Source organism: Peromyscus maniculatus, chromosome 13, assembly GCF_049852395.1.
Source record: "Peromyscus maniculatus bairdii isolate BWxNUB_F1_BW_parent chromosome 13, HU_Pman_BW_mat_3.1, whole genome shotgun sequence".
Taxonomy (NCBI): Eukaryota; Metazoa; Chordata; class Mammalia; order Rodentia; family Cricetidae; genus Peromyscus; species Peromyscus maniculatus.
In genome coordinates this window covers 2701457-2725656 of record NC_134864.1, presented here as the reverse complement: position 1 = coordinate 2725656, position 24200 = coordinate 2701457, and the positions used below count along the sequence as shown (strand labels likewise).

The window sequence follows — 24200 nt, the reverse complement described above, 5'->3', positions numbered from 1 at the left end:
ACTTACAGCCAATAGGGGTTGGTTACAGGATCTGGGAGAGATGAGATACCATCCAGTGGAGAAATCTGGCTTGGTCTACCATCCAGCTTCCAGGACCATGAGGTATCCAGAAGAACTAAGCATATAAGCATCTCCCCAGGGGCAGGTCATAGGCAGGTGTGGCAGTTACCTGCTGTCACACTAGAGGCAGTATTTCAAGGTCAAACCTGGAACAGCTACCCACTACATCTCCCCACTTTTTTCTAAATAAGAAAATTCTAACCTAATACAAAACTATTTACAATAGGGATGGTTATCAAATATTGTCCCAGAGGAATAAGGGATAATGACCTAGACAGGATGAAACTACACCAACAAAAACAACACCAAATAAGAAACACATACTAAAATCCAGAGGAGTCTGGAACATAGGTAAATGGCACAGCATTCCAAAAGATGTCCTACCTTGAAGAACCTAAATCTAATACTTAATATGTTCTAGCTAAGATACAAGAAGATTGTAATTATAACTGTTAGTCTCCAATCTCAAGGTCAAAGCTGGAACAGCTACCCACTACAATGCCTTACAGCTGGATCTTGTAGAAGCATTTCCTCAAATGAGGTTTCTTCCTCTCTGATGACTCTAGCTTTTGTCAAATTGACACACAAAACCAGTCAGTCCAGTGGTATGCCAGTAATACCAGCTCTTAGTGGGCTAAGGCAGGAGAGTTATGAATTTAAGGCCAGCTTTTACAAGATCTTATCTCAAACAACAATAACAACTATTAGGGCGGGTATCTGGGATAAGGGATAGGAAGAGAGGGTGGGCGGCAGAGGTTGTAGGTGAGGCTTTGGAACAGTGGTGATAGAATGCCTGCCACGGGGCTGTGGAAATGGCCCAGTCACTATAGTGAAAGTCAGTATGAAGACCTGAATTTGATCCCCAGAACCTCTAGGCATAGTGGTGCTTGCTTGTAATTCCAGTGCTGGGAAAGTGGAGACAGGTAGATCCCTGGGGCTTGCTGGGAAGTCAGCCTAGCCTTTTTGTGAGTCCCAGGCCAATGAAAGATCTGTCAAAAGAAGTAATGGACAGTGCCTGACAAACTACACCAAAGGTATGGCTTCCACACACACACGTGCATACACTTGCACACACGTGTACCTGCAGGACACTAACACTCTATCCACCCTCATCTCTTTCCACCTCCCCAGGAATACCTATCCATGTACAGGACTTGGGGTGAGAGCCAAGAAATGTGCTTTTGTTTAGATCTTTTTAAAAAAAATTATGTTAGCTAAGTAGCTTTATTCTTTGGATATAATAAAGGCAGGACATGACACAATAAGAAGGCAAATATAGCTGTATTAAGCTATGGGTAAATTTTGAGGGCTATATAATCTTCCACATTGCCACTCTGGAAGATAGTAGTCACATACATTTCAAACTCATTACTCTTGGTGAACTTTTTTGACTATTCTTAGGGCACTACCCTCCTTACGGACTTGAGGGCTGTAGTGGTAGCAAATAAAGACAAATTTTTAATTTTTCAATTTTTATTATTTGATAATTTCATACACACATATAATACATTTTTCACCAAAGCATTTCTCTCCTCCAGTCCCCCACTACTTTTCTCTCCCAGCTCTCTCTACTTTTGAAGCCATACAGTCCACTTGGTGCTGCCTGTGTGCACACAGTGTAGGAGCATTGCTTGGAGCCTCTCAGCGGTTTTACCCTTGAAGAAAGCTGACTCTCGCTCCCCCAGCAGCCATCAGTTGCCTCAGCTAGGGGTGGGACTTCATGGGCTTCTCCTCCATCCATGCGGAGATTTTGGCTGACTTGATTTGTGTCAGTCTTGAGCATACAGTCACAGCTGCTATGAGTTTGTGTGTGCAACAGTCCAGCTATGTCCAAAAAAATAACTGTTTCACTGTAGACCTCCATTACCTTTGCCTCTTACATGCTTTCTGCTACAGTGTTCACCAATATTCTTTCTTCTCTTTGGCCTCCTCCATCTTCACCATGATCTACATAGTTTTGTATAAGTGTTGGAGCCAGGTCTGTGTTTTCCTCATGCCTGTAGGAAGGTCCAGTTTCCATTTCCCTTTTTTTCTTTAATTGTTGTTACACACACACACACACACACACACACACACACACACACACACACACACCTAAATATAAAAACACAACCTTCTCATCTGTATAAAGTTTCATGTATATTTTCAGGATTGATCGTTTGTTATTGGGAAGACGATTGCTCATACTCCCAGCATTCCTTAGGTGCCTGTAGTTTGTCTAGGGCTGAGGCCTGATGAGCTTTCTTCCTTTTACATTAGTATGTCAATTGGTGTCATCTTTGTTCAGATCATCTTTAGGCAATCATGTCAGTGAAATGTCTCTGACATTTCTAGGAGACACAATCTCACGTCCAATTTCCTGTTCCTCTGGCTCTCACAATCTTTCCATTCTCTCTTCTGTAATGATCCCTGAGCCTTAAATGCAAGAGTTGTATTGTAGATGTATTTGTAGTTACTGGGCTTTGCAACTACGCATGTTAATTAATGGTTTCGGTTTTCTGTAATGGTCTCTGCTGCAAAGAGAAGTGTCTTTGATGTGGGATGAGAAGTATACTTATCTGAGGATGTAATGATACATATTTAGAATACAGTAGGGATTATGCTGGTTTAATAGAGCGGTAGTTGTAGGTTCTCCTCCAAGGTCTGTGACTTCATTAGGTAGCAGGCTCAGTTTCTAGTACCAAGCATGAGTCCCTCTTGATGAACAGGTCTTACATTCAATTAGAGAGCTGTTGGTCACTGTCGAGGTATGCGTGCCTCTTTGTACCCTTAGGGTTATTGTGCCATGCGGGTGGTTGTGGTTCGTAGTCATCATAACTGCGAGTAGGACTGTTGGGTGCTTCCCTTCTGTGCATGCTTGCATGGCATTTCTGGCACCATGAAAGCTAGTCCTCAGGAAGAAGGGGGTCAAGTCAGATCCAGTTCTGGTCCACTGGTCCTGTGTCTGAAGTGCATGGTGTTTTCAGCAATAGGGACTTAGGAAGGTCCAGTTTGATTTGGGCTTTTCAGCTACTTTAGAATAAACCTTTAATTCAAAGTCATTTTTTTTTTTAGTCCAATGTTTGAGTTGTAGCATTGTATTAAGGTCATGTGTCTGTAATAAATGAAATGAAATGCTGCTTGAATCAGATCCTTTATCTTTTCCCTGGCTCCCAGGGTCCCTTTGAGATCAATTTATAAAATCATTCAGTGAGTCTGCTTGGTGTACTGGAAAGATGGGCCAAGTAGGCCATTTGGATTGTGAGCACTATCTATGCTGAGGCTTTGAGCTGGTTGGCATGGTACCCAATTTGGATGGCATGGTGTACTATGGCAAAGCTGCCATTCCCATGGGTCAGCAAAACTTTACTTTTAGTTTAAAACAAGTTGTTCTTTCTATTTCTATTTTAGGTAGATTGAAAGTAGTTGGGATAAATATGAATAAGCTATAAAAATAAATGTCCAAAATTAAACTGCAAAGAGCCACGTACTATTTTTCAGGACTTAACCAGATTATGACATAAAGTTGGGGGATTAAATCACTCAGCACTAATGCCTTTATAAAAGCACAGGACTTTTGAACCTTCAGTTTTGCCCAAAGCATGTGTTTTAGAGTATTGTGTTCACGTATTACATCCCCTATTTTTGTGTCTTAGGCAACTTTTTCCTGCACCTGTGAGGACCAGTACATTGGCACATTCTGTGAAGAATTTGATGCTTGCCAGAGGAAACCCTGCCAGAATGAGGCAAGCTGTATCGATGCAAATGAGAAGCAGGATGGAAGCAATTTCACTTGCCACTGCCTTCCTGGTAAGGTTTACTCAGCCAGTAGCCAGCAGGTGTCTCTCTGGAGAATGTATGCACATCAATTATGGGTGGGCAAGCAATACTCTGTTCAGCTGCAGGACAAAAGGGTCTCATTTGAACTTATCAGTCTGCATACACTTAAGGACTGGGAGAGGAAATGGATGTAGGCTAAACACACTCTGGGCTTGTTTTCAGATGTGAGGGTGTTTTGATCAGGAAAATGATATTCTTAGTCAAGTAGCAAACTGTATGTTTCAGAAAACAATTGCACAAGTATGTCCTGAAATGGGGTGGTATTGCTCTAGGTGATTACATCAAGTCACTTAAGAAAAAATCTAGGATGGACCACACAAGTTGTTGTGCATAGGCACCGAGCCTCCCATTTATGACCATTTTCTTTGGTTCATGTGTGAACCTCAGCCTGAGTTCCCAGCAGGCTGTTCTCCATTACAGGGCAAGTCTTATTGATATGTGGTATTCTCAAATGGAACATGAGATTTGAAATTCTCTAAGCATTTGAGCATCTTGATACTGTTGTGAAAAAGTGAAAGAATATTAAATTTTTCTTTTGCCATGCGAACAACTCAAATCACTTTTCTCCTTTTGCATCTCGTCCTGTTGCCAGTCTCTGCTATTGTGTGGGAACTTGGGGTGAGACAGGAGTTGAAGCTGGAGTGGGGGGAGTGAGAGTCATAGAGTATTGGTGAAGTTATTAAGGCCACTCCACGTAGTTAGAAGAGAGGTTTATTAGTGGCGTGACTTACAAATGAAGGGATAGGTAGGTTGCAGGGTCTGGGGAAGACGTAGCACAGTCCGGCGGTGTTCTCTGGAGAACTCTGCTTGGTCTACCTCTAGCGTCCAGGGTCCAGGAACCAAGAGAGGGTGGCACATCCCAATCTCGGGTCTTCAGGGCCCTCTCTTGGCCCTGCCTTGTAGGTGTGACAGTTACCGAAGCCTCAATGGGGGTTGGAACTTCCAGATCAAAGCTGGAATGGCTACCCACTACAATAGAGATTTGTTACTCCCTGTATGAAACACAGCCAAACAGTGTAGAAGTTTATCAACTGGAAAGGACAGTTCTTACTTATCAAATCCTAGGAATCAGATAGTAATTTGCCACATTTGTCAAGTCATTTTGTGTGTGTGTGTGTGTGTGTGTGTGTGTGTGTGTGTGTGTGATATAGGTCAGATGATACTATTTTTCTACATATACATTTCTAAAAGATCAATGTATACTGTAGCTTCTATTTTCTGGCTACTTACAGGTTGATCACATGTGCCCTTTCATGGCAGTGCACATGGAACCATTATGCCTCCTATGTTTGTATGTCTGGGTTAGATTCTTCTCCAACCTACTCATCTAAATGCCACCTTGGTATCTCTATTTGGATGTTCCAGGCCCTCGTAAGCTCAGGCATCCCAAAACTGATCTCAGTGACCCCAGCTCTAAATAGCTCATCTTCCTGTCTTCCAGCCAGTCCTCTACAAGTTATCCCAGGTGCCCCTTGCCTTCTATTCCTGCACTGTTTTTACTTCCAAGTACCCTCTATTTTACCACCTGTAACAGTCAGTTTTTTTCTTACTGTAACAAAGATGCCTGAAGAAAAAGCTCAAGGGGAAGAACTTATTCGGGTCCTGAGTGCATGGTTGTTTGAATCCATTATTCTTGGACTGTAGTTAGATAGACTTTGCTTTTATAGTTATTACATTTTATGCCTTATTTAAGATACTGTTTTCTTGTTTCTGATCATATTTTATTTCTTCTATTAAGAAAACAGCTATTTCATAGTACCATACTTATCAACAGCTATGAGTTGTTTTACTGCACTCCTTGTTAATAAGGCAGTTGTAGTATTTTCTGAATATTATGTCTTGCCATCCCTGCCCCACTCCCCAATTTTCCATGGAATATCATGTTTACACCTAGGTGTCACTGCACGTTGTTCACAGATTAAACGGGGCTCAAAATGAAATGAATGCTCTTGATGGTGTGAACATAGTGCTTTGAGTCTCTTTTTGGAGATGGGTTGCCTGTTTGAAGTTGTCCACCTGTGAGAAACTCTCATCCCACGGAAGCTTGCTTTGTTTAGTGGGATTTTAAAACAGCTATAGAGTTACAGACACTATTTAAAAGCTTTTTTTTAATTCTTTGAAAATTTCATATATACATATAATGAAATAGGATTGTATCCATCTCCCATTTACCCCCTCCAACTTCTCTGGGATCTCCCTCCACATGCCCCCCTGTCAACTTTATATCCTTTTATGATCCTAAGAAAAACCAGTTCATTAAGTCCAGTTTGTCAGTGTTCTGAGTTACTTGAGTCAGTGTTGGTAGAAGAAAGAGTGACCCTGCAGGATGTATTACAGCTCTTGCTAGCAGCAGGGGAATCAGCTTCTGATGAACTGAATGCCTAGCAGCTTGCAGAAGCCTCAATTTCTGCATACCAAACCTCTTATCTGATCTAGGAGTTGTCTGAAGGAAGAATCATCTAAGCAATTCTCAGACTTCTTGGTTTGCCAGGTATATCTGGGGACTAAGTTATGCAAAGGCTGTGAATGAATCATTTAGGGGAAAGCAGCTCCACAAACCTCAGACAACAACCACTGACTATGTACAAAAGGTTACTCAAAAGCCGAGGTGCCATCATTCCGGAATTCATGGCAGATTCGTGGGTCTGTGGAATCTCTCTCTACTCCAGTTAGTGTGGCCCATGTGTGTGTGTGTGCAGGACCATCCCTAGGAGAAGGGACCCACCAGTGGCCAGACTCTCAATACACAGAATGGTTCTCTCTCTCCAGCAGTTATCAACTGCCAGCAGCTCCATCAGTTAGGGGCGTGACCTCACCCATCTGCGCTAGAATTCTGGCTCGCTTCGTTTTGTGCAGGTCTTGTGCAGTCGCCAGTTACGGTTCATGAGATTTTTTTTTTTGATTCATGGGTAATCTAGAGATTATGAATATGGTGGGTTAGAATTTGAGTTGATTCAATAACAAACACTTGTCTTTTTTGGTTTTTATTTGGTTTTTAAAACAATAGCTTGTAAGCAGGACTTTTCTAGTTGCTGAGAAGTCATGGCTTTCAGAAAAGCTATGTACACATCTGAACAATATAACATGAGTTCTATATTATTGTTAAAATTTGTATCATGAGGAAAATGTTATTATCAAGTGTGATAGATATTACTCTTGAAACTGGCAATACTTTCAGAAAGATTATCAAAGACATCAAATACTGCAGGAGAATCTAACAAGAGGTTCTGAATTTGATGAATTAAATCAGATTTTGTCTAAATTCTTGGTAATCTCCCATTGCCAGGTCCCCATGTGGGCCTTCTGATTTGAACTGATAAAATTAACTCTCTTTGGTTCTTGAGCCTGCCTGGGTTTGGGGAAGGAACACACACAACTCTCCCCATCATGTCAAATGCCCTGCTTTGGTAACACACAGGAAATATATGAGTAAAATGAAATTTAACTGTTGAAACCAAGACTATTTTATTAAAGCCTTCTAACATCAAGAATATGATTTTTCCTCAAAGGAGCCATTTCTTTTTTTATTATTATTATTAAAGAATAGCTGTGATACAAATTCACAACTGCCACTGCCAAAATATTATTAGCATTTTGCAAAGGATTTCCATAATACCTCAAAGCACCACATTGTTCTGACTAATCGGTGATTTTAGACTATTTTTAAAAACTCATCATTGCTGAAGCAAGTGTAGCATGTGGGTCTCTCTACTATTACCTTGGAAACATTGATTGCTAGAGGGTCAGTGCCTGTGAAGTTGGTACCTCCACCTGGGAACAAGTCCCCACATCTACTGTGAGTCCTCACATGTGATCTAATTGTGTTTAAGTGGACCATGGTGCTGTGCTTAAAGATGGGCTGCTTCTATGTTTTAGGCTAGAAGGCGTTGAGATCTTTCCCCTATATGTGTGAAGTCTGGAGGCTGAAGGACACATTCAAGGTCACAAGGCCTATGGGAGAAACAGATACAGCTCCGTTACTCTGTGCCCACCTGTGAGCTTTTCTCTGCACACCAGTGGCTCCTCAGTTTTTCATTTACTCTGTATATTAGAAGGCACTGGTGGTTCTGACTTCTTCTCTGGTCTTCTCAGAACCAGAGATGGCATCAGTTAGGACTAAGGGGGCAGGGATGGCAAAACCAAAATTATGTGGCTCACAGGGGATTTCAAGCTGGCCTTTCTGATTTACTGGTTATGTGACCATCCCAAACTTCCTTAAAGCCCTGGCAGGTTTCTTCATTTTTAAAATACAAGATGATGAAAAGATCATTCATTCACCCAACAGTTATTTATCAAATGCTACACATCAGGTGTTTTCTGGGTTCTCTGAATACAGCTGCTCAAGTCCTTGTACACACAGAGGTCACAGTTTAGGGGTGGAGATGGCTAAACCACGTGCATGCATGTGTGTACTATGGTGTCTGTATGTGTGTATACATGTATGTTTGTGCATATGTGTGTATACATGTATGTTTGTGCATATGTGTGTATACATGTATGTTTGTGCATATGTGTGTATACGTGTATGTTTGTGCATATGTGTGTATACATGTATGTTTGTGTATATGTGTATATGTATGTGGTCAACACAAGGAAATAGGGTGTAATTGGGTCAATGAGTGTCACACTCATGAATGGAGTTGCTGTCCTTATAAAAGAGGTCCCTGCCTTCTTTCTGCCATGTAAGGACAGCAGAGAACATTGTGAGGAAGAGGACCTGACTAGATACCGAATCTGCTGGCACCTTGATTTTGGACTACCTAGACTCCAGTTCTACCAGCACGATGCTGTTGGCATTTCATAGTTCTCCAGTGTCAGGCACCAGCTCACAGGGATCTTGTCTCAAAGATGATGGGAGCCTTTGATGGCCAACTGCAGTGGCCCATGTGATGCCCCTCTTGGAAAGATCAATCTGGAACTGGGGGAAGAATGAGCACCAGAAGGCACACTAAGAAGATGGCTAGGAGGCTATTGGCCATCTAGGCAGCATATAAGCACAGCTGGCCCACTGCCTGTAGAAGTGACAAGAGGCTTTGACTGGGCATATAGTTGAGGGTAGAGCTGATGATACTTGCTGGCCAGTTGGATAGGAAGTATGATTATAGTGAGAAATTGTGGATGCCTTCAAATTTTTTAAAATAAGAGCTCATTGAGATATCATCCATATACTATTGAAATATGTAATTCAATGGATTTTTTTTAGTATATTCAGGGTTGGGTAACTATCATTACAATAAATTTTAGGACATATCATCACCTCAAAATAGACATTCATCACCTGATTCTACTACTTCCCCAAACTCCAGCTCTAGGCAACTTTCTGCCTCATAGATTTGCCTACTTTAGACATTGCATATAAATTCAGTTATATGATAGGTAATGTTTATAAGCAGTTTTTCCCATTGAGTACAATGCTTCTATGGCTCATCCATGACATGATGTTGATGGGTACTGCTTTCTTCATAATTCCTGAGTCGTTTTCCCTGAGGAGATACACCATGATTTGGTCATCCACTCATGTCCTTATGGCTGGAGGCTACTGTGGAAAATGCTGCTGTGTTCTTCCCAAGTCTTGCCACACCATCTAATCTTCCATTTTGGTCCTTTCCTCTTTTCTACTATATTCCATGTCCCTCTCCATCTCTCTTGCTCCTTATCTGCTAGGGACCCAGTTCTCTGTCTGAACCCTGTCCCTTTACACCATTAAGAATGCAGCAAATCATCACTGCTTCTCTGTGTTCAGCTTCTCTCCCTCCTTTCTTCCTTTTTCCTCCCCTCCCTTTCTCTCGATCTCTAGTTCCCTGTCTTGCTCCTCTCTCCTCCCCTCTTTCTTTGTCTTTGGTACATATTGATCTGTTTGACTGGTCGTTTTTTAAATGAAATTACCGACTTGCTCACATCACATCATGGAGCTGCTTCTCCAAGGTCAGTTGTCAGTGTCATCTCCTTCTGGTCCTCTCTCTGCCCACAGTGCTTGTCTCTTTGGAGGCATTCCTTGTGTGATTTGCAGAACCTTTCTGTGTCCATTCTCCCGAGTTCTCACAAGATCTCCTCTCCCACTTCCCTTTTTAGCCACTCTCCTGGGCCTTTGATAGCAATTTCTCCTTCCGAGCTGTCACCACAAGGATGGCTTCCAGACCCTCCTTCCAGTCTGGCCTCTCACCTCAGCTCTGGCAGCATTATTGGACTTGGCATTGATGCATCTGCTCACTGCTGCTGATGCCGTGGTCTCCCTCATTCATTGCTCAGACTGGATGCTGGACCTTGATGGTTCTGCCTTTCTATCATTAATCACTGGAAACTCACCAATTCACCTTATTTATGATGATTCCTTATCTGACTCTTTTTTCCTCTGCCACCACAACAGCCCTGATTTAAGCTGCTGACATCTGCTGCCTGAGTGATAGTGACAAGCCTCTGCCTCCTTACATTCTGTCTTTTCTTTGTTCACTGCTGCTTGTGATACTTGGGAAGCTCAGACTGGGGATGACGGGTGCTCTGGACTGAGAAGGGCAAAACCAGTGCCCAGGTGATGTTGTTTTTCATGACCATGGGGAAATGCTTCGATCTTACTATGTCTCTATCCAAAGTAGGGTAGAAGGATGGTAGTCAATGGCCACAGTTGAATGACTGCTTTGGCAATACAGTAGATACCTGTGGCATGCTCAGACAGGTACTTGCCTGGTACACAGTCAACACTCAAAGGTGCCAGCTGCCAGATCTGTTGCCAAAGTGAGAGCAAAAGCCTGTAGCCCGGCACAGAGTCCACCACTGCTTCCTTCAGTCAGAACTTGGACTTCAGCTCCCTGTGGTTCCTGTACTGGACCATTGGCGACACTTAGGACCTTCTCTCTCCTCTCCTAAAGCAGGAGAGCCAGGATGCATACTGCCCCTGCCTCAAAGAGGGTCTGTTGGCCCTCATTGTTAGAATTCTGCCCTCACTCCAGCTGCAGGACTGCACATGCACAGTTCATGAGTTAAGCAAGGGTCTCGTGTCTTACATCATCAGTGTGTGCTGGTGATCACATATGCACAACATGGTCGCACATCTGAGCATGCTTGGCATGGCTCTGTAAGCCCACCTGCACTTTAAAGAGCCATGACTCAGACTCCACCCTCTCTTTTTCTCTCTGTGTTCTGTTCTGCTCTCTCATTTTCCCTCTCTCTGCACATGCTTTCCTCCCCAGGCCTGATTCTCTTGTCTCCCTCCCCCCAATAAAGCTCTAAAACTAATATTGGGTTCTGTTGTGACCATGACCTCTCCATGTGGTAACCAGTGCTGTAACCAGTGCCACTTATCATTCATTTCATTGGTGCCATGACTCGAAGGAGGAAGAGGGGGTGGGTACAAGAGAACATATGCATACACAAACATACATGTACACATAGTCATGTTTATATTCTTATATATTCCATGTTTGTACCAGTGCAAATGGACATGTAACACACATACATATATATACATACATACAGCATACACCTGCACACAGATATATACATACATTTATATGCATTCACATGCTTATGTTTACACACACACACACACACACACACACACACACACACACACACACACACACAAGCCCAGGATGAGTGGCCCATATGGGACACCTCTTTCTCTGGCCTTGGACATTGATACAAGAGAAAGGTGAAGAATGAATTTCTTTCTCTATCCCTTCAACCTGAGCTTGGTTTAAGGGCTCCTTTATGGCTCTTGAATATCATCCAGCCCAGAGGTATCCACCAGGGAAGGCTACTCAAACACAGGTTCAAGCCAGTAGAAGTCTTTATTAGCTGGCCAGTGATAACATTGGGTATTCAGGACCCAAGTGCAGTCCCAAGCCTTTCTCAGGGTGGGCTTTTAGACACAAAACAAACAAAACAACAACATCAACAACAACGAAAACACATCCTAGATTGACATACCCCACTTAGCAAGAACAGTTCGTCAGAAGCAGAACTTCAAAAGCCAAAAAGCAAGATTAGTCCATTCAGGGACTTGCCCGGAATTCTGGACTTTGATGGACTAGGTCTTTGCTCTCCTTTGGTACTTGTTGCTGATCATGTCCTAGGTTCCAAGGCCTGAATGGCACTTTCACAATGGCATCACTCATGCTAAGGTCTGGGGACCTGTTATACTTTTTGTTTTTTAAATTTTCCTTCAGTAATCTGAATTATATACAAAAAATTTTAAATAAATAGCATTAATATTGTATATTAAAAGAATACTTGCTGGTCACTTTCCTGTTTAGTAGATACACAATGTCAGAATAATCTGGAAGGTTTCTTTTTTATTTTTTTTTTAATCTTTATATTTCAGTTTTAAGAGTGGTGTGTGTGTGTGTGTGTGTGTGTGTGTGTGTGTGTATGTGTGTACATGTGCATTTGTCATGGGACATGTGTGGACATGAGAGGACATATCAGGTGTCACTACTCATCTTCCACCTTGTTTGAGGCAAAGTGTCTTGGTGTTAGCCACTGTGTACACATGGCTTGTTGGCTCTTGAGCTTCTGGGAATGCTCCCATTTCCACATTTCATCTCACAGCAGCAGCACAAGATCACAGATCTATACCACCTCATCTGAGTACTGGAGAATCTGAACTCTTCACACTTGTTCAGCTAGTGGTTTACCCCTAGTCGTCTCTTCATACTGGAAGGGTTCCTTAGACTTAAGTCTCTGGGCCCACCTGTGGTTTCTGCTTCAGCAAATGATGGATTTTATTGCTCATTTGCCAGATGTTCCCAGATGATGCTAATGCTGATCACACTGAGAGGACCACAGTTCTAAATTGCCTGCAAGGAACTGGAGCTCAAATGATAGTAGATAGGCACATTGCTCTGTGGACTGGAAATCCACAAATCCTTCATTCATTCACAAAACGCAGAGCCTCTTGTGATACACTGGTGCCTAGGCATTGTGCAAGCTTCTGTGGATTTAAAGGTACATTTGATAGATATTGGACCTGCTGGTTGGAGTTGATCTCACTCAGTGTCTTGAGAACTAGGCATCTTCATCCTCATTTTGGCCATTTGTCTCTTTTCTCAACCAGCTTTTTTACTATAACTATTGGCTATATTTTAGAACAGCTGAAATTAACTGATGCCAGTCATCCGGAATGATTTCATGTGAGGTAGACCACGAATTTAACATCTGTTTTACGTATGTGGAGTGTATCCCATATGTAACTACTGTTTTCTTTTTATATTTAAAGACACTTGTTGAAATTGGTTGTAATGTATATGTCATATATGGCTCGGGGTGTGTGTCATCTGTTGCCTTCTCATGGGTGATAACAGGATAAGCCATTGTATGAGAACTATTTGGAGATGTTACAACCTGTATGGTCTTGTCCTTTTGGTTATTAGGTCCCTTGTCATGTTTATTGAGAGTTTCCTCCAGGGCTTGCAAATGAGCACCTAGGGTCTGTTCTAGAGAGTGAACCTCCTCTCTTGTAAGAGATTTTAGATTTCTCATGGAATCATGGAAGTTTTTATGTTCTTCTGAAACACATGATTCCATGGACCTTATCTTATCAATTAATGATAATCTTTTTTCCTTATATAGTGTCTGAGTAGCCACAACTTCACTCTGGAGAGTTAGTGTTCTATCCATTAAATATTCATATTTATTATCAATAAAATCAATTTTGGGTACAAGCCTGTTTTGTAAATCCTGATTAGCAGATTTTAAAGAAAGAATCTTTTTCTGTAAGCCTTCATTGTTGTCTTTTAAAGCCTGTATCAGTCCCAATAATGACTCATCTTTGTTATTGTTATTAAACCAGTGTTTGAACACTGTGTGAATTATTATGATGAATGTCAAAATGGTACAGGCCAGATATGCCTTAGGGAGGTCGTATATTTCCAGGAAGATGTCATTCATCATACAGGCAAAAAGGTTTTTAAATTCTTGTGAGGTAATGTTGGCCATATTACAAGAATTACTCAAAATTTGTTAGTCAATTTTAAGGTGTAAAATTATCAAGTACTTTTTTAAAAAATTTTATTTATTTTATTTTACAATACCATTCAGTTCTACATATCAGCCACGGGTTTCCCTATTCTCCCCCCTCCCACCCCCTCCCCTTACCCCCAGCCCACCTTCCATTCCCACCTCCTCCAGGGCAAATCCCCCCCCCACTGTGATCAACAAGTACTTTTGCTTGAAACACTATGCTTGTTTGTGTGTGTGGTAGCACTTTTCAGCCAGCAGGTGGCGTTGGTACAGCCCCAAAGCAGGGCCTGCTGGAGACCTTGGCTGACCTCCTTGTAGGCGCGATAGTTACCAAAGCCTCAATGCGGGTTGGAACTTCCAGACCAAAGCTGGAATGGCTACCCACTACAATGAATGTTCTGAAGACTTGGATGAGCCCATTCAGCTTACCACCATGAACCAATGGTTTCCCAAACCATATCCTTTCTGTTCTCTCTACTTCCTGTGCATTTGGGTATTGGATATATTTTGCTTTCTTTCAAACCTTGAGACTAAGATTTTTTTATTCACTTCTGCTGAATGCTAAGCTTTCTTTCATGCTTTTATTCACATCACACTTTAATTATATGCTACTGATTTGCCTTTTGTGAGCCATATGTATCTTTCTTTACCTTTGGTTTTTAACTTAGGTTTACATTTGTCCAGACATGTTTGGTTTTCTCATGCCAGCCCATCTTTTTCTCTCTTTCTGGATAATTCCTGCCTTCCCACAATGAAATTGCATGTACCAAGATGGAATAGCTTGATGGTGCACCGATTCCTGCTATTTATTTATTGTCTGGCATGCAGATATTAGGCACTGCATCTCCTCTCAGCAGCTGTGGCTGAGGTGCTGGCACCAGCTGCTCAGATCCTGGAGGGTAAGATCTGAAGCTGGTGGGCTCTCTTGGTGGCATGAGGCTTTCCATTCAAATCCAAGAGCTTCACTCCACTGCACAGGCTGGATTATAAAAAGACTGGCTGTGCTAAAAATAGCTCTCACTTTAATTCCCACTTTGGAAGCTTCCAGAACAGTGCTCCAAAGAAACAATTAGATTCTCCCTCACAGAGCTAAAACAGCAAGGGAAATGCTTTTCATTCTCAGTAGAAGAATCCTGCAGTAACCTTCTTCAGTACAGACAACTGTGTTGGGAAGGGTGTTCGATGTTTTCTTTTACAGATATAACTGATAAATTGATTTTGAAATAGTCTGACTCATTTAGGAACTTTCCTTACAAGCATGTGATTCATCCTTGACCTCTGAAAGGTTTCCTTTGTTTGGAGGGGTTAGGTAGTGCAGTCATAATGACAGGTAGATAGGCAAGGTAGATTTTGTTATGTTGTCAGAAGTCAAAAGATACTACTTAGCTGTAGTTTTGTCTCAGTCATTCTGACACCGGATGAAAAAAGCCATTCTTAGCCGGGCGGTGGTGGTGGCGCACGCCTTTAATCCCAGCACTTGGGAGGCAGAGGCAGGCGGATCTCTGTGAGTTCGAGGCCAGCCTGGGCTACCAAGTGAGTTCCAGGAAAGGCGCAAAGCTACACAGAGAAACCCTGTCTCGAAAAACCAAAAAAAAAAAAAAAAAAAAAAAAAAAAAAAAGAAAAAAGAAAAAAGCCATTAAATTTTAAGATGTATACCGAAATACAAAATAGTATAAAATCAAGTTTTCCAAATATATATTAGATAGCATGTAGTTTGTTAACACCTGGTGTGGTGATTTGAAAGAAAATGGTCCCCCAAAGCGAGTGGCACTATTAGGAAGTATGACTTTGTTGGAAGAAGCGTGTCACTATGGGGGTGGGCTTTGAGGTCTCTTTTGCTCAAGCTTCGCTCAGAGTAACACAGAGACCACTTCCTGTTGGCTGCAAGATATAGGACTCTCAGCTGCTTCTCTAGCACCATGTCTGTCTGCATACCGCCGTGTCCCACCATTGATGATAATGGACTGAACCTCTGAATTATAAGTGAGCCACTCCAATTAAATGTTTTATTTTATAAGGGTTGCCGTGGTCATAGTGTCTCTTTACAACAAGAGAAACCCTAATGAAGACACCTGGTGAATGGGTTTATAGTCTGATGCTTTTCTTAAATGCACATGGTATTTCTGTCATGAGCAGGCTCTCCGCCAGGGCACACTTCCTGTCATATGCACATTGATTCACCTAACATTACTCATGTTTAGACCTCTATAAGAGTACTGTGTGTTCCCTGCATCTCTGAAGGCATCCTTGTGAATCTCCAAGTCACATTGTTTTCATCTTTGTTATACTAGAATGTTTTCTAAAGAAAAAAAAAAAAAGGCTGGGTATGGTGGCTCATGCCTTTAATCCAAACACTCAGGAGGCAGAGGAAGGCAGATCTTTGTGATCTGTGAGTTCGAGGTCAGCCTGGTCTACAGAATAAGTTCCAGGAGAGCCAGAGAACCAGGGCTGTTACACAGAGAAACTCTATCTTGAAAAACAAAAGCAAAAACAACAAAAAAAGAAAAGAAAAGAAAAAAGAGCAACCCTATGATTCTCAGGCAGTCTTTCCAAGCTATCCATTTTGAACCAATTACTTCATTCTGAATACCCCAATCGTAAATTCCTCAATTACTTAGAGTTTTTAGAGTCAAATCGTGTATTTTAAAATAGTCTCTGATTTGGAGCTATTATAAGGTACTCCTAGAATTCTGATTATTCAAAATGCTGTGAACATACTATCTCTAGTTTATAAAGGAATGGTTCTGTGTAATGGAAGGAGGAGGGATTGGGATAAAAAGAATGATTTTCAGTCTGAAAGGATAACATCCCTCTGACTTGGGGTTTCCAGCCCTGGCATTAGGGTCATTTTGGACCAGATAGTTCTTTGGGGTGGAGACTGTTGTATTTTTAGAATGTTTGGCAGTACTCTGTACCCACTAGATGTCAGTGGCATCCCTAGTGATCGGACATTGAACAGTGTCACCAGACATTCCAATTGACCCTTGGGGAGAACCAGCCCAGCTGAGAACCACCAACTTGAGGAATCTAACCTGATCAGGGACTCCTGAGGCAGAAAAAGGTGATGAGTTCTGTTCCTGCCATGTTAATTTGCCATGTTGCAGGGAACCATTGAATGAGGAGTTGGAGAAGCAGGACTGACATTCAGAAGTGGGCCAGCTTAACTTTTGGACTGACTGAATGGGGAGGGGCCTCTGAGAAGGATGATTGGTCATTGCAGTTTCCCAAGTTGGGGGTGCTGGCCACTGTAGCAAAAAGTAAGGTGATTTTTGATAGTGCATAAGATAGTCTTAGCCACTGTTCTATTGCTGTGAAGAGACACCATGACCAAACAGCTCTCATTAAAAAAAAAAAAAAGCATTTAACTGGGGGCTTGCTTATAGTTTCAGAGGTTTAGTCCATTATCATCATGGCGGGGAACAGACAGACATGGTGCTGTAGCAGAGAGCTTTACATCCTGATCTACACAGGCAACAGGTAGAGAAAGTGATACTAAGACTGTGTGAGCCCACCCCCAGTGACACACCACTTCTTCTGGCCACATCTCCTCCAACAAGGCCACACCTCCTCCAACAAGGCCACACCTCCTCCAACAAGGCCACATCTCCTCCAACAATGCCACACCTCCTCCAACAAGGCCACACCTCCTTCAACAAGGCCACACCTCCTAATCCTCCCCTAACTGTCCAACTGGGAACTAATCATGCAAATATATGAGCCTATGGGGTATTCTCATTCAAACTACTACTATAGTATATTTTGTGAGATAACCATTTTTCTTTTTTCTTTTTTAAAGACAAAAACCAAAACTAACTAAATAAAACTCCCCATCTTTGTGTTTATTTTAATGCCCATTAGGAGAAAGAGTGGAAAGCACACTTCACTTATTTGGTTTCTGGATATTGTTGCTTTGGGATAGAAAAAAAAAACAAAAAAAACCTTAGTTAAAAGATGCAGTGAGTTTAGGGAAAAACCTTAAATAAATGGGACTCATTCCTTGAACAATTATTTGTGTTGGGAAATATTATAAGTTACAAGGGTCAAGGGATTAATAAGGCAAAGTCCTCATTCTCAAGAAGTTGAGAATGCATGTGTAAGGCAAATCCATTCATGTTTATCAGATAGATGTACTTAGAAGTGAATGGATGAGAGAATCATCTCAAGTGATGGTAAGTGTAAGGAGACAGAGCATAGACTCTGGGAATTAAGCCTGCTCTTAGGATCTTCTAGATGAGGAAGAAATAAATATATTCATATAGTGACAAGTAGGGATATACATCAAGTTCAAGGTAAAGGGCAGAGCTGCAGGTCCAAGTCGCTGATCTCTGAGCTTAGACCTAATAGGCACGGCAGTTCCGAAAGAATACAGAGGCCAAGAGCATAGCCTGAGAGTGACCTGGGCTGAGGTCTCAGACGTCCTAGAATGGTTTTGTGCCAAAGAAGACTATCAGAAATTGTCTTTTGTGGGACAACACAATGGCTCAGTGGGTGAAGGCACTTGCTGCCAAGCCTGATGACCCGGGTTCCATCCTCAGGACCCACATGGTGGAAAGGAGAGAACTGACTCCTACAAATTATCTTCTGCCCCCCCATTCACTGTGGCGTATGTGTGCACAGACAAACACACAAATTTTAAAAAATTAAAAAAGAAAGGAGTTATTCCTTTGTGTTTGTTCCCTTAGGAGAATTAAGTTTTAAATAGTAATTTCTGAGATCTGTTAAACATCTCAATGTGATCTAACAACCTCACACACATTTCAGTTTAAAATTCATTAGCCAAAAACATAATAATCAGTTACCCAATTTAACACTGTGATTGGAATCATGTCTGAGAAGTTCTCTCAGACATCATCCACGTCTCTTCAGTTGTGATGTGTGTAATCTTGGCATTCTCACATGCCAGATTAGCCTAACCAAAACCAAAGTGGTAATCCTGTAGATTGAACATAACCAACGCTGTCCCTTCTGTAGTTGGTTTGTTTAGTACGTTTCTCATGGCTGTGACCTGGTCCCCAACTAGAAGCAGCTGAAGGGAGGAGGGCTGTACTCTGGCTCTCAGTTTGAGGGGTACAGTTTGTCATGGAGGTGAAGGCGTGACAACAGCGGCTTTCCAGTGGTGGATGCCACAGGAAGTGGGACTGGGATGAAAAAGACCTCAAGTTCTTATTCTGGTGGTTAACCCCCTACAGCAAGCAGAACTATCGTCAGGAGACCAAGTGTTCAGACAGATGAGCTCATGGGGCATTTTATGTTCAAATCACAACACGCTTCTACCTCTTTCTGGGGTTAGAACTTCTGCAAGCAAAAGAAACACTTTATTGTTCTAAGCTGTTTTGAGTTTTTGATCCACATAAACTGGAGCTTGCAGATTCACAAAACCTGGGCACCCATACAGGTCATGCCTTCCTTTTGGTCCTTTGCAACAACATGTGATTCTAAGTTCACAGTCTTCCAGTGCCTTGATTTCACAACTCACAGCCACTGGCTTTAAGAAACACCATCACTTCAATACTCTGATAGTATTTGCAAGTCTGACAAAGGTTGAAGCTAATTAGCTTTCTCTATGTTTGATAGGATTTGTGTGTGTGTGTGTGTGTGTGTGTGTGTGTGTTTGTGTTTGTGTGTGATGTACCCATGTGTACATGTTTGTATGTGCATGTGTGTGGAAGTCAATGTTGAGTGTCTTCTTCAATCACTTCTTCCACCTTAATTTTTGAGATGTCTCTCACTGAATCTGGAGCTTACCACTTCATCTAGAGTACCTGGCCAGAGAGTTCCAGGGATCCTTCTATCTCTGCCTCCCATCCTTGGGATTTCTGGGCACACACTACCAGGCCTGGATTTATGTAGATCCTGGAGTCTGAATTGAGGTTTTCATGCTTGTGAGAAAGACACTTTTCTGACTGACCCATCTCTCCAACCTCTTCCATGATTCTTGAGGCAACTTCATTGTCTTTCTATTTGATCCTCTACTCTGTTACATAGTTCATTTCTAAATCTTTGCTGTCTTTATTTTCTGATCCTCCCGATGGACTTTTGTCTTGGTTAGCCACTTCCTCAGCCTCCCCCAAAGTTTGTTTCTAACTTTCTTCAGTAATATCTTTGTAAGATGGCAATTCTAAGTTCATGCTACCCTTCTCTGGGTAGGGCAGGGCTATGCCTGTTTTCTTTTCTGTTTTGAATCCTGTATTCTTCTCATATCTTTATCTAGTCCCAGGCTAGTGTGAAGCTAAAGACTGAGTTGTTGGTGAGTTTAAGAACAGAATGAGGCCAAGTGGTTGCTGCATGGTGGTCAGCGGGGAGAATGAACAAAGAGGAGGAAGGCAGGGGTCAGATCATCTTACCTTTTAGCCACTGACTAGTTTTCTTCTAAACCCTTTGGGAAGCCACTAGAGGGATTTACATATAGGTGTAGTAGTAACTAAATTACACCTTCAAATATTCCTCTGGTTAATTCTATGTGGAGAATGGATTGAAAGGAAGCCAGTGTAAAGTGATGGTCTGGGAAACTGTTGCTAGAGTCCTTAGAGACAGTGATGCCTGGGCCTAGATGACATAAAAGGTGTCATGGTGCTGTGGTAATAATCTGGAAGGCTTAGTGCTTGTGACCCAGTTGTCAGAAGGAACTCTGCCACTGGCTAAGGACAGGAGCGTTCACACTCACCAATCCTTGCCTGTCCTTGCCATTGGTTTGTGTAGATCTTCCACTGGAAACCAGAGTGAAGCTTGTCATTGTCCTGCATTTTAGGGGAAATGCCAGCATTACTCACACCTGCTCTGTGCCTTTACATATGTTTCTACCATTCTTTGTTGACTGCCTACTTCAGAGAGGCCGAGGAAGTGGCCAGTCAGGTAGGATCAGAAAATAAAGACAGTGAAGATTTAGAAATCAACTATATAACAGAGTAGAGGATCAGCTAGAAAGGCCAACAATAATTCCTGGCTCCCCATGACTACCCTGGTGTGGACAGGCATCAAAACTGCTCTGTACACACACAGATGGATATCGTCTATTGTCACTAGGGTGCTGGTAGTTACCAGGTATTTGCAGTTTTGCCAGGGATGCTCTGTGTCTCATAACCTCATATCCCAGCCTACGTCTCTGTACCCCACCAACACTGCATGCCTCCATTATTGTTTTTCATTTGCAGAAATGCTGAGGATATGCCAGTAGACTCATAGATCACAAGTGTATCCATTTAGCCACAATCTTTTCAATCATATTTTTCTGTTTCTCACACTTTCAAAATTCTCAAACACTTTAAAGCACAAGGAAAATAAAATAATGAGATAGAGTTTATCCCAGATGAGAGTTCCCTCACTAGGGACCCACGACTGACCTTGGCATATGAAAACTATTCTTTCAGACCTTCTGAAGGGATGTAGAACTTCTGCATTGTCACCCACTTGAGTGCCTGTGGCATCCTCAAGTCACTATGGAAGCCCAAACACCTAATATTAAAATATGAATTAATTTCTTTCATTGATTTCTTATATAACCAGTGTACAGTACTGGCTCATTGAACAGTACCTCAGATGAATTCCACTTATAGCTTCATATCATTAGGTCTATAAAAATAAGTGCATAGGGATATTTATATTTTCACACAACTGCAGTTATTAAAAGATAAAATTTTGGTATTAATACATGTGGCTTAAAATGGGATCATTGAGAGTGGGAGGGAGTGGGAGGGTAATTGGATGAATATGATCAACATAGAAGCAGATATGAAAATGTAGTGAAATCCATTAAGTATAATTAATATATGTAATAAGTTTTAAAAATGTTTAATTAAGTTTATAAATAAAACTAAATAGTAGAGAGGACATTAAGATCCATCTTTTTTAAAATCCCCTTTTGTAAAAGATACATATTGAAATATTTACAGGAGAAATGAAATTTGTTTTAAGATATCCTTATGGAGAACTCTGAGGAGACCAGATAATATTACATAAAAATAGTAATAGCTTGAAGCTAGGTGACAAGTGTGGAGGGTTAGATCTTAGTCTCCCCATGCTTAAGTATGTTTGAAATTTCCAATTGTCCAAAGCAATGGTCATTACAGTTTTCTTCTATCATCTTTCTTCCCTCTTTTTTAAATGATGCTGCTGCTGTGTAGCCCAGGCTGGCCTGGACTTTGATATCCTCCTGCCTCACCTTCCCAAGTCTGAGATCATAGGCAGGACCCTGTCTGGCCTCTGTCTAGGCTGCTTGGTGACTTAGGCACAGCTGTGTGTAAGGGCTTGTGCCCCAGGAGTTTGACTCCCTGGAGACTGTGCAAAGGGTTTAATCTTTCTAATCCTCAATTTCCTTATTTGAAAAAGGGAAGGGATGGAACAGGAGAGCAGAGTGTATGTATGTATGGTAGACTAGTGTTGACCTCAGGGATGCAGTGGAGAGAAACTATCTCAGATAAAAAAAAAAACAACAACCAAAATAACAAAAACAAAAAAACAAAAACAACCAAAGTACAAAGTACACGCTCTATGTGAACACTTTTTTTAAAATTAGCCAAACATTGTTCACAGCCTTCTCCTTGCAAGCATACTGTCTCCCACTTTGAATCTAGAGCTTTCATTTGAAGCTACATTCTTGCTGTGATATCATACTGAAAAATTCTCTTTGGAATTCTGAAGTAGCCTCTTGTCTTGGTGTCAGGCTTTTAGCTCAGAGGCTGGTGTCACACCCATCCCTGTTGGTAACTGGAACCTTCTTGGCTTGTTTGGGCATGAGTGAGGAAGAGTCCTGGTTGCAGATGCTAAAATGATTGCCTCCATTCATTGTAATTCACACTTACAGGGCAGGTAATTGGAGTTTAGACAGATCATCTCTCACTCACTTCATTGCCTGAGTTCTTCATGTCTAAGCTGTGTGTGCTGGCCATGGCCTTTCAAAACTAATAATCCAGAAAGGCAAGTTTTCATGTAGTCCAAGACACCATAGAAACATAGAAAATACTACTGTATAATTATAATTGTGTCGAAGATATGTCTGTTTAAATTTATAATGGGAATTTTCTCTAGACTATCAATGATTTCGTCACTCAGGTATCACCAATGAAGAGCACCATTTTTTGCCTTGTATTTTATACCTTGTATTTTCCATATTTTCCCTGAAGCATTGCCCACTCTAAGATAAGCATTTTAGTGTGCTGTTTTCTTTAAACTTGCCTCTCTGGAGGGCTTTGTTTTCAAAGTGAATTAAAAATCTGGGATTTATTTAAAGCCTTCAGGCTGCCCAAGGTGTTCTAGGAGATTTACAACCTGATTTTCCCACCGCTTGCCTGGGATTATGTCACTATCCCACAAGGTCACCTGGGGGCTAGCTTCATAGGGAAGGGAGAGCTGGATTTATGACTCAAGTAAGTATTAAGAATAATATATTAATGTGATTATTGTTGTATGTGCCGCAATCTCTTAGTCTTTAAAATGAGAGCACTGGGTACAGAATTAACACAGGTGGCTGCTTTTAGTTCTAAATATTAGACCCATTAAAACTATTTAATACCTCTTGTATAGTGTGGTATGGTGGTGACTGAGGGAAGGTAGCCCCCCTCTCAGTCCCAGGGCACTTCATGTCAGAGGGATACTGTCCAAGGGACAGTGGAATTCAGTCTTAGCTTTTACAGATTCTGATAATATAAAACTCAGAGTTAGTATGAGAGAAAGCAATTTGCAAAGTGAGTGCATTTTGAACCAAAGCTCTAATGTTCTGGTGGTTCTGGTTATAGAACTACACAAGATTAAGGAGTGTCCGAGACACTCTAGTGCAAGGCTGCTGCCTCCAAGGGTGGACTCTGGTTGAGTCTCTCAATTTGGGGGTGGCTCTGGTGGTTTTAGAATACCAGGTCTTGGACAACAGGCATCTTCTTTTTCTGCAGGTTATACTGGAGAGCTTTGCCAGTCCAAGATTGATTACTGTGTCCTCGATCCTTGCAGAAATGGAGCCACATGTGTATCCAGTCTCAGTGGGTTCACCTGCCAGTGTCTGGAAGGTAAGATTTGTAACTCTTGGGAAGCTTTTCATTTTCCATTTTAAATCATAAGCCCTTTTGATCAGTTTGGTACTTTCAGTTTTTAAACATTCCATACAAGAGAAACACCCCCCCCACACACACACAATTTATAGAGCTGAACCAGAATATGATCCCCTCAGTTTTATTCTTTTATTTATTGAGAAATGGTCTTGTGCAGTCCAGGATAGTCTAGAACTTGTTATGTAGCTGAATATGACTTTAAATTCTGGATCTTCCCGCCTCTACCTCTTGAGTACTGAGATTATAGGTATGCATCGCCATGTCCAACATGGGTTCTCTTTACTGCTGTGTTTGGAAAATAGATACAATCTGTAGATGTAACAGTC

The 24200-nt window shown here is 41.7% G+C and overlaps 1 protein-coding gene across 1 annotated transcript in view; it reads left to right on the top strand.

Annotated features, from left to right (window-relative positions):
- Positions 1-24200, top strand: part of Dner (delta/notch like EGF repeat containing) — a 331006-nt gene that overhangs the window by 208612 nt on the left and 98194 nt on the right. Inside the window, exons 6-7 of the mRNA XM_006984167.4 lie at positions 3696-3849; positions 23719-23832. Of these exons, the coding sequence (XP_006984229.2) occupies positions 3696-3849; positions 23719-23832 (268 nt within the window). The remainder of the gene's footprint in view (positions 1-3695; positions 3850-23718; positions 23833-24200) is intronic.